This window comes from Rhopalosiphum maidis, chromosome 2 (assembly GCF_003676215.2).
Source record: "Rhopalosiphum maidis isolate BTI-1 chromosome 2, ASM367621v3, whole genome shotgun sequence".
Classification (NCBI taxonomy): domain Eukaryota; kingdom Metazoa; phylum Arthropoda; class Insecta; order Hemiptera; family Aphididae; genus Rhopalosiphum; species Rhopalosiphum maidis.
Genome location: NC_040878.1, coordinates 75,009,607 through 75,022,261, shown reverse-complemented (window position 1 = coordinate 75,022,261; position 12,655 = coordinate 75,009,607). Strand labels below are relative to the sequence as shown.

The 12,655-nt window shown below is 22.1% G+C and overlaps 1 protein-coding gene across 2 annotated transcripts in view; it reads right to left on the bottom strand.

The window, feature by feature from the left end:
- The window catches only part of LOC113551963 (intraflagellar transport protein 172 homolog), an 89,635-nt gene that overhangs the window by 38,636 nt on the left and 38,344 nt on the right, over nucleotides 1-12,655 (bottom strand). For both annotated transcript variants that reach the window (XM_026954573.1, XM_026954574.1), the window contains exons 14-15: nucleotides 3,387-3,533; nucleotides 3,137-3,317 (exon numbers count right to left, since the gene is read on the bottom strand). In XM_026954573.1, the coding sequence (XP_026810374.1) occupies nucleotides 3,137-3,317; nucleotides 3,387-3,533 (328 nt within the window). The remainder of the gene's footprint in view (nucleotides 1-3,136; nucleotides 3,318-3,386; nucleotides 3,534-12,655) is intronic.

Here is a 12,655-nt window from a genome sequence, read left to right as displayed (position 1 = left end):
ATTATTACGGTTAGTATTAAGTTTGGTATGAAAAAAGTCACCGAAAACATAATTGTAAATTTCAATAGTCAGTGGTATAAAATTTAAATTACAAAGTGTATAATACATTAATACCATATTCTATTATATAAAAATGTTAATATAAATAGAAGTGTTATGCATCTATACATGTTAGATTTTAATGTAGATTTCGTGTACAGTTAAAATATTAGTTGTTCTGAACCTGTATATTATTAAATCATTTAAATTTTTCTTGATATATTATTTATTGTATCTGTTTGAATTTCAGAATTTGTTATGAATGTTTACTTTGAATTCAATTGAGATATTTTTAATATAGTGAGTTTGTCTATTGAAATTAAAATGTATCTGTTTCTTATTGTTATTCGAAAAATGACGATTTTGCAAAAAACTATTTTAAATATTATATAATTATTGGAAAAGAGTAGATAATATGATTAAAATTAAATGGCTGATGGTGAAATTTATTTATATTGAATATAATATATATTTTAAAAAATGTCGTATTTTAATCATTGATTAATTTTGCATAATTTATTTATTTACTTAATACAAATTAATATGAAAAAAATAAAATACAATTTAATATAATGTACGATTTATAGTTTGTATTGACACTTTCTTGTTAGAAGTATATTATTAAGTTTTTATCTTAAAAACATATCCAAAAATAATTTTCATTTCTAAAAATATTTTAATTTATATGTCTGAATTTAACTTTATATTTTGATTTTAAATAAACAAAAAAAGGTTATTTTATAATTAAAATTCTTAAAGGATTTCGCTTAAACAATATATATCCATTTCCACAACATTTAAACAGACAACTTTCTTATCTGTCCGAAAACGTTATCGTTAGTCCTTGTTCATTATTTTATTGATTATAGCTACAAGCTACAACTCTAATCATTATTCTAATCTTAATGTGACAATTTAATCCGCGGACTACATAATATTTTAAATGGACTTATACTACAAGAGTTTTATCAATATTTCATTTACAAAAAAGTAATACTAGGATAAAGTATTTATAATTAGTTTTACATTGATATTAAGATTATTATAAGTAAATCGAGATGTGAAATTTTACATTTAAAAAAAGAAAAATAATAATATTCTGTATTATATGTTTTATATATATATATATATATATATATATATTTCTTCTCTTCAGTTTTTATTATTGTATACTTATTATACTTATACATTGCTTTTTATGATGTAATAAATAATTTATGCAAATAATATAATAATTAAATGAGATTAAGTTGTGTTAATATTTAAATTATTTGTATTTATACAAATAAAATAATATGTATTATTCATTATACTTTTGCACAACAAATAGCAAACAAAATTTTAATACAAGTATTGTACAAGTCGTTAGTTTTATCAAAATTAGATAACTTATCGGTATTAAAATACCTCAATATTCAACATAATAATAAAACCTATTCATAAAACAAGCTTACACATTCTAATAGGTTACAAATCAAACTATTTATAAAATAATTAAAATATATAAATTATATCAGATGCATCTCCTCCTTTACATTTGAAGAATATACCTATGCCTATCAAATGGCACTTGCACTGAATACAGCTATAGCTATACATAATCAAACCAAATAAAATACATAACAAAATTATGACATTAATCTAAAAGACTGATCATGATAAAAATTAAAAATTATAATAATCAAATTGGACCCCTAGGTGTCAACACAAATTGAAAAGCACTAAAAAAAAAAAAAAAAATAACAACAAACGAATTAACTTAAAATAATTTACTTTCATCAAAATAAAGATAAATAAAAAATCTATACAGAAATACATATCAAAATCAAAATGTAGGAGTTACAATTGCAGTCACTACTAAAACCACAGCGTTAACACAAAAAAAAAAAATATATAAAAACGATCACTGTTCGATCTACACTTCCACTACAATTGTAGGAAGTTCAATATATTTCAAACTAAGACGCACAACAATGGCTAATCCTCAACGACTCACTAAGCACACTAACAAGCCTCCAAAATCCATTCAACTCTAGTGAAATATCAGTCAAAATAGACATTTCAATAAATGGACTTGATAAAAATAAAAATCGCTCTAATATATGGATACCATGCCACATCAACATTCAAAGTAACGACACAGCAAATAAATCTTTTAAAAAAATTGTACAAGCAAACCAGAAAAAAAATACTAACACACATCAACACCAAAAATCATATAAAAATATCAACTCATTAGAATAGTATAAAATATAGTAAAAAAACGTAATAAAAAACTAAACGAAATAAAAATTACAACAGTTCAGGAAAAAACGAGTTAGATAGATTCCTAATAGATAAAAAATTTACAATACAAAGGTAACTTAAGGTTTTTTAATAACTAAAGAAAAGGATACCTCAATATGCACCTTTTCAAGAAATTCAACTCACTATAAACATATTTTAACATAATGTCACCAAGACGATACCGAATGAAAAGAAAAACAATTTACATCAACTTAATAACATTTTGGGATCTTAAATTGAAGAAATGAATAAAAATATTATACAAATATTCCAACGTGTATACATGCTAATTAAAGAACATAAATTATAATCAAAATCAATCAAAAAAATGTAAGTTTAATACATATCATAACACTACCTAATAACTTTTGATGTTGGAACGAAATTATCAATGAAAAATAAATAAATAATATGATTGAGGTAAAAGCAGGCCACTATAAAAAATATGTAATTTTTGTTTTTTGTTGTTTTTTTTATTTAAATTTGTAGATGTACCATACAATATTTAAAGCTATTAGTTATTTGTGAAAAAGCAATAATGTGAAATAAAAATTCTAGTAAAATAGTTTATATTTCATTTATTGCATTATTTATCTTCGTTCGGTTTTAAATCGTATATATAGTTCATAAATTCCATACTATAGACCAAAAATCGTATGAAATATGCTCTAATAAAATTAGTATAAAAGTTTAGCACTCATAATATTGTGATCTACATAAGCATGACGTATATAATGTTTAAATGATTATGACAGATACGAAATAATATAGATTATGTGTTATTTTGAAATTAATATTTATTTACACTTACTTTGCAGCTTTGCTAAAAAAACCAGCTTTCATATATAACTGAAGCGCCGACATTTTATCTCCTTCCATTTCTTTAATTTCAGCTGCTTTTTCTTCTTGACACGTATCTAGTAGCCAAAAATGATATTGCGATTTCAAATCATCGACGTCTGGACGGTTTTTGGATTCAGCCAAATGAATAGCTAAAATTATAGTATAACAAAATATAATTTATATTTAAACAATAGTTTCTAAATTAAATTGTCTTGTACCATTTTCCCATTTGTGTAATGACAAATACATCTGAATTGCTTTTTCCACTTTATTTTGTTCTAGGTATAATACTTCAGCTGCTTGTAATTGACCATTCAATACTGCTATCCGAGCCCACACCTCTGGACAATCCATTCCGTCATTATCTTGAAACAAATAATGATACTACAAATTATGTAAATAATGATATTATACCTATAGTAATAGTTAACAATTTTATCATAGAGCATAGTAATATAAAATATATTCTTTTGTGAGCAGCTTTACAGAAAACATTTTAAATATCAGTATCACGCGGATAACGTAATGTTGAATAATAATATATAATTAATATATATTCTTTTTTCTAATGTCCTTAGATTAATTTTTGATAAATTAAAGAAAAAAAAAATTACTATATTTTATTGAAATAATAAAGTACCTATTGCAATGAAATATTACTATTTTGACAATTAAAAACATAATATGCTATTAAGATTTAAGAGGAAGCTGCAATGTATTTTCACCGGCTTACAAACTAACAAAATTGAAAATTTGGATTTAGTAGAGCTAAATATTATATTGTTAGCTTTAATATTAGAATGAATTGACCTATTATCAAATTTAAATATTAGAATATTATCTACACATTTATTACTATAAATAAGTCTTTTATTGATATATTTATTTTTAAGTGATTGATATCTATGTAAAATACAATTTTAAAGTAATCATAGTTTGTTTAAATTTGTTTATGAAAAATACATGCAGGTATCTTCATAGAATATAAAACAAATGATTTGCTATAACTTGATAACTTGAATTAATATTGGTTATGAAAAAATATTTAATTTATTTTTAGTAACTGTCAAAACAAAATAATATATTAAATTCAGATCCAAATAATCTGAAATTAAATTGATATTATTTATTTTTATTTTTGCAAATTCTTTTTGAGCTAATTAAAATGTTTATCAATTGCATTATCGTCATTGTAGAAAAAACACTAATTACTAGTTTATACAAATGTGTATAACTATATTTTTTTTTTAATTTAATAGTTAATTTTTAACAAATCATATGATTTATGAATATTATATTAGTTAAATGTAAACAAGGAAAACTTTTGTATTTAATTTTTACCTTTTCGAAAAATTAACACCGTTCAAAACAGTTATTTTAATGAATAATAGCTATATAATATCCTCAAAATGTAAAGGTTAGTCTACTCTTTGGCGAGCAAATTAATCTCGTATTATATTTTTTGTCAGTGTAATGAAGTACCTACTACCTACATTAAAAATCCAAATAATTTATAAAATAATAATGTTCGTTCGAATTAATAATTAAAAATAACTACCAGTGGCATATATAGGGTTTTTAAAAGGACATGAAACACCAAAAAATAGACATCCACTTACAGACCAAAGTGTATTCTAGAGAATTTAATTTTTACTATTTTTAGCTTCCCTAAAAATTAAAGTTGTGACAACCCATGCAGCTGCATATATTTGAGGTCATAGATATACGCTACTGATATAACTACTATAAGCTACTAAATATTATAAGTTAATAAGTTATACACTTTTAGTGCTATAGTTTTGGGCGTTTTGGCAGTTTTTTTATAATAATAATAATAATAATAATAATAAAAAAAAAATGTTTTATGGAATCAACCAGTTAAATAGAAACAAAATGATCTGAACCAATGTGATGACTCTGCGGAACTCACTGTATTTTGAGTTTTCAACTATCATGACATGAATACATTTAATTTTGTTTTTAATAGAATTTAACTTTCTCCATCTCATTTATTGTTATCTTAAAAATATAATTGATGAGTGTTTGTAATAAAATAATATCTGACTTTCGTTATATTAAATTGAATTAGTGAAGTAAGTCCATATGTGAAAACTGTATTTAATATTAAAGATTATAATCCATAATTTGATCGAATATATTATTATTTTTCGAACTATAAGATTATTATTAGCTCTTATTATGATAAAATATGTTTTAATTAAAAGTTTTTAAATAGGTTTTGTAAATAATAATATTAATTTTATGTTATAAATATTATAGAACATTTTAAGTTAACATTAACATATCTTCAATAGTTGAGTAGATTATAATAGTACATTGTATTTTTGTTTATTGTCTTTTCTACATTATAATATGGTATACTACATATTCGAGTTGATAAATGCTGTTTCATATAAAGTTATTGTACGTATCTTATTTGCTTTCTAAAATGCAGTTTAAAAAAAAATTGTCATATTTAAATTTTTAGAAAAATCTCTGCTTGTATCAATTTTATATCTCTTGTCACTAATACTTTCACTTCATTAATAAAATCTAACGCAATTCATAAACCATCAGACTTAATTTATTTTGAAAAAGATATTAGAAACATAAGTATAAAAAAAAAAAAATTAATTTCGTAAGTTAAAGTTTACTAAATTACAATAAATTAATTTTACTAAAATACAATAGAGTTTTTAATGTAATAAATATTATGAAACAATTAAAACATGTTTCTATTTTAACAGATTAGTTTTTTTTATAAAAATGAAATGATAAAAAATTTGTATAAATGCAATACTTTATAAGATTTTAAATTTTATCATTGTTGATCAAACATCAATTAATTGAACAATAGAAACAATAGAACATCGTGTAAATAACCATTTCAAATTTTAAAATACTATTATTTTATTCTTTATTTAATAATCTAAAAATAATTGTCATAATATTATAAAAATCTCGTTATAGTTGTTGAACCATAAAAGAAAAAAATATAATTTTATGATTTATTTTCACTTACGATAACAGGGATGCTAAATGTCTCTATTTAAATTAAAATCAAAATCAACTCATTTTGTTATATCAAGCAATAATATTTTATTAGTTGATTTAAAATATTAAATTTGTAATTGAATTGTCTTAGGTAAAATATGAGATTACATTTCTTTTTATCAATTAATTCTTTTATGTCAATTGACACAAATATTTAGGTTGATGCTAATGTAATATACAATTGCATGATATTAATTTGTATTATAAATTTAACAATTATTGCCAATTATCTAGTTGATAATCTATATTCTATACTGATGTACTGATTTAAAAAAAAAATCATAAATAGCTAAACAGGTACAATTTATTTACGTAATACCAACATCTAAAATAAATTATATAATTATTATTTGTATTATAATAATAAGTGTACAATTCCATCGTTTTTAATCATTTATTTTTATTTGTTTAAATTATTAACGAATTTTAATATTTTCATAGCCTAAATACATGCATATATTTTGGCAATACGTAAACTTTATTATATATTATATATGTATAAAAATGGGCTGACAAATTATGACGGATTCAGAAAAAAAACTTATACATGTGAACACAGTAGTCATGAATGATGAATGCTGTTTTACAAAAGCACCTTTAAACAGTTCTTAAATATACATTTCATATCGCTAAGGTCAAGAGACATTAAACCCTTCAAGTAATAATTTAAATTTCACAGTAGCTCAAAAATAAATAAGTATTCCATGTAAACTCGTTATTTTATAAATATTCAGAAAAAACATAACGTATATGGTACAGTAATCTGTTTCCTGGAATAATTATTATCAATGTAATACAAATAAAGGACAATATTATTACGCAGTGACAAATAAATGTATAGGAGTTACAACACTGTGATAATTATTTCTTACACCACATTAGGTTTTGATAAACAAACACAGTAATAATAAACATTTTGAATATTTAACACAATAAATAATGGGTATAACAATTGGTATTTCCATTAAGGTCATTCTGGATAACTTATATAATTTCCACATTGCATAGAATTTGCATATTTCGGCCATTTCAACTATTGATAATTCTAGAATTTATTCTAATCATAATAAACTTTTGAAATTCTAAGTTAATTTATTAAGTTTCATTGGTTGACCATTAGTTTTAATTTGAATGTTCAATTAATATAATATAAAATTAAGTATTTCCTTTATGTTAATATTAATACTATCTAAATGATAAGATAAACAAATATTATTTCAAATTATGTTAATTTTAAGTTAACAATTATAAATTTACCTAGAGACTTAAATTTAAATTTATAATTATGCTTAATATTAATACTATGGTCTTTAGAATTTTAGTTATACAATTAAAAACAAATTACTTTTGTTTATAATTTAAACTGAAATATAAATAATATTGATAAAAATTGTCGCACCTGAATAGTTGTAACACAAAAATACTTTGTATAACATAAACATAAAAAAAAAATTATTATTGTATATTATCTTTATTGTCCATATAATAATTTAAAAACATTCAACATTTTCAATATTGTCTGTGAGTGTGAAATTTGATTATTTATAAAATCAAATCAGATTCAAACTTTATTTTAAAATCATTTTATCGACAATTTAAAAATTTTTTTAAATAGTGATGTTGCGTAAAAATTAATGTAGGAGCTTATGTTATGATATAGATATAAGACCAATATTTACCGTTTGTAAATATTAAAAAAAAAATGTATTTAAAGCTTTAACATACTTTTTTTTATTTTAATTATAATAAAAACAAATAAACACATGCATTTAAAATTTTTAAATTATTATATTTGGCCAATTATAAGTATTAAAATCTATTTAAGATAAATAAAACAATTTATTGAATTTTAAATTTAATTTTTCATACACCAAAATTACTTAATTATTTATTCATGAAATTAACATAGAGTATATATTTTTAATATTTACAACAGAGGTTATTTAATCTAAACTCATGTTAATGAGAAGCTGTTGTTTTTTGTGTCCATGATATCTCATTTATTATGTGATGTTAATTTTAAAAGAAGTAATAAATATATTATTGATTTTATTATAAATAAATATCGTCCTTTATGATTGAGAAAGTTTATTTTATATTTTATCAACATGAAACATTGTGAATTCATAAATATTATAATAATATATGGCATATGTGTTTAATTTTTGTGAATTTTTAATTATAATGTTGTACAACATAAAGGGCTCAATTAATTTTTATAAAAGTATAAAAGTTATTGTTGAGTATAATATATATATATATATATACATAAATTCTATTCTAACACGAATATTTACACCTTACCCCATACATTGTACAGAACATTTAACTCAACCGATATAATGTTTATTATTAAATACGAACAACATTGTGCACAATTATTAGATTTAAGAGATAAATACAACAAATTTAACAGATGTGAATAACTGAAAAATATATATCATATACTAATTATATTTTTAAAAAATAGAAAAATCCTCTTGTCTCTTTCTTATTTCTCTTAAAATTTCATTCGCTTATCATTAATCACGATTCATTAAAAAATATAAATTATAAATTCAAACAAATATTTTCAATAGTCTAAGAAATATGAGAAATTTAATAATTCAATTCGAAAAACTTAAATACTACAATTGGTGAAAATGCCATCCGTGTTGATTATCAATCATTGTTTGAATTAGAAAAAAAATATAAACTAAGTCAATTTTGTTGAAAATAGCTGTGCCGTAAATTTTTATTATTATTATTATTATTTTTTTTTTTTATTGTAATTTATTTATTGTTTATTCTCACTTAGGAAAACTACTGTGAAAATCGAAAAACGACTTCTTAAAAACACCAACTAGATCATTTTTCTAATCTAAAAAGTTACTATATGGTACTTTTGAAGTTATTCTCTACCATAAATACCAGACAGTGGACAGATACATTACAACGATAGAATAAAAAAACACAATTTAAAAAAAAAAGAAAGTCTAAATGCCACTTGAAATCCAAAATGATTATTGAAAAAAAATTGAATAAAGCCTGATCGAAAACAAAACTTATCGCGTTTTGGGTACTGACCTCGCTTTGTTCATCTTGTTTCAAAAATATAACAATATATTATTAAAATTTTTAAAAAATTATAAACCATCGCCCTTAAAAAGATATTCCAAGTAATTTCGGTAAATATCACGCTTTTTGGAGTTGCTTAAACAAATTTCAATAACGAATTTAGGAAAAAATTTTCTTGTACTACATAAAGGTATTTAAAAAACAAAAAACAATTTCTATTAATCTATTCAATCTGTTAGATAAATCCATAATGAGTTAAAATAAATATAAAAACACATAAATTAATATTTAATAAGAGCTATATGAATGTTTAAAGCGCTTATTTTACTCAAAAATATTCACAGAAAAACAATAATACACAAATTCTTGTAATACATTTGTATACACAAAGGTGAACAATTAAAACAAAATTTATTAATATTCACTGTGATTAAATAATTTTCTTTTTAATGATAATCATTTTTAATTTAAATATTTTATTTAGCATATTATTATTATACTATATTATTTAGTATACTAATTAGATATTATATGAATGGTTCATAGTTAATAATTAATTTAAAATAATAAAATGTTACAAATACTACATATCTGCATAAATATGTATAAAATTTAAATAAATAAAGTATCACAATTTTAAAATCTAATTAAATATATTTATATTATTGTTATTTAGTAGGTACACATTACACACAGATTAATAAGAGACTATATAATGATGTCGAATCTTAAACTTAAATAAATATTTTTATAAACAAAATCTATATAATTTGTTTGGTCAAAAAATAATTGATACAAATAGTCTCTATAAAATAAAAACTAAAATAATAAATTGTTTTTAATATTATTTTAAATTATATAAATTAAAGCAATGATCTAGTTTTATCAAATATAATTTTTATAAAGTATACACGTAACAGGATCGTATAATTTATTTCAAAATTATTGCAATTATAAAGATATAAAACATATGCGTGATGTAGTTGTTCAAAATAAATGGAGCTAATTTGAAAAAAAAAAGTGAATTTATGGTATAAAAATATTAAAAGAAAAGTGAAATGTTAAAACTAAATAGACAATATCAAGGGAGTTGACAATATTATTAATGATTCCAACTGTTAATAAAATATCGAATGTTTTCCTTCGGGTAGATTAGAATAGCATCTTGGGCGTCAATGAACATTTTAAAAGAAACTTTTGTTATGTTATCAAATATAATAAATTATGTGCATCCACATATAGCTAGTGGAATGTCTGTATTGCATTATTTTAGAAAAAAAAGTTTTTTTTTTATCTGGTTGTATTTATATCCTTTGTGATCGTATTGTATTAAGATATGAATATAGAAAGTGCTATGGACTTCCGTGTGTTTTGAATATCTTCCAATACAGATGAGAGCATTAACATATTAAAAAAAATAACCTATAAGTTATATACCACATTACATAAATTATACTTAATATTATAATTTATATACGAGTATTTAAAAAAAAAAAAAAGTCTAAATATGTTATAACTAAGGTAAACGCATATAACATTAAACCACAGTGACAAGAAAAAACGTTAATCGTCAAGAACAACAGTGAACGAAAAGCTTATAACCCTAAATTCTTTTCATCAGAATCCTTTGAACGCTTTCATTGATCGAGTTTCTAGTCTCTATCACCTTGTGCAATTTGCAACTTGTGTGTATAAATTCACAACCGCGGCACTGAGTCCATTGATAGTAGACATATTTTTCCCTCCATCCATCCTTCAGTCATTTATCCTTTACGATACATTTGTCTCTTTATCAACCCGATAAATTATGATAATTGCAAATGTCGCGACCGGGCGATTCTCCACAACGATTTGGGTGATTATAAATGGGGAAATATTCTCTCCGGAATTCTCTTTCGCCTCAAAAGATAAATGGCCTCAATGTGCTGAAATAATACGACGTGTACTACCGCCGACAATACCGTTTCTTTACAGTTTGCTTTTATTCATTATTCCTCCAGAATAATAACGAATATTGACCGTCAACGGTACCGTGAATATGTTGGTCAAAAGATTAAGAAAACACTATCGTTTTTAATTAGACTCATCTCTTGTGTTTGTACGATACGCATTGTATAAATAATATAGAAACACTATGGTAAATATGGCGTAATACAAAATTCAACTATTTAAAATGTTGATTTTGGTAATGTTATATTATGAATATTAGGCAAAATAAATTAAATACTTACATAAATATAATTAGTATTGATAAGTTTTACATTAAATTTAATATTACAATATTATTTATATTATTTATCTACACAAATAGGGATTTTATTATGTTACAGTTACACTATACGATTTAAGAAATGTAAACCTTATTTTAAATCAATTATTGAATAGATATTTAATGGGAGGTCACCTAATGAAACGTTAATACAGTGAATAGTTTTCCAATCGCATCACACTAGATTATTACCATGAAGTTATTGTAGATTACTTAATAGTTAATACGATCATATTAGTATTTCAGCTATATCACAAGTTAATTCAATATTGTGTGTTATAATTGTATGATAGGATTAGTAATCATATTAAATGCTATAAATATCATAAAAGTAACTTAATCTATGTAAGTATTTTGATAAAGGTTTGAATCTTCTGATATCTTCTCAAATAAAAATAAAATAATATGTAAAATTTCATATTAATTTGAAATAATTATTATACAAAATATTAGCCTTTTCTTCTACTTCTTGAAGTAATAAATCAACTTGTTATTTATAAATTGTTATGAAGTATCAAATATAGAATAGAAAAGAAACAATGAAAAATTATAACGATCGGTGGTAGTTTGAGTTCTGATCTATGATTGTAAATACAACAGGTGGCTAGTATTTAAATAAATAATTTTGCCCCAAAATAATGTGTGTTATTTGGGTCATTTATATGCTTTTATTACATATGTATGAGCAAATCGATCGTGTAATTTATTTATTATTATACTTTACATAATAGTTTTTTTAGATTTTAAGGCTTTTTTTTAAGGGTATGTACACAACATACATAATACTATATACTAAACGTACTAATGAACTTGCGACGTTTCATTACTTAAAATATATTAAATGTATAATGTATTTATATTTTCACTCCAATCATAAGACATGGTGAAATTTAAATAAATAAAGGTCAAGTACATAGTAAGTCAATTAAGAGTGATTAGAATGATATTAGTTATTTATCAATAATTTTAAATTTTAAGCGAAGCGATAAATATGTACCTATTGATTTTATCATAATTTTTTTTTGTCTGTACATACGATGAGTAATTAATACAATTTTAAACTTTGAGGGTGGTTTTGGATAACAGACTAGATCTAGTTTGTACTTT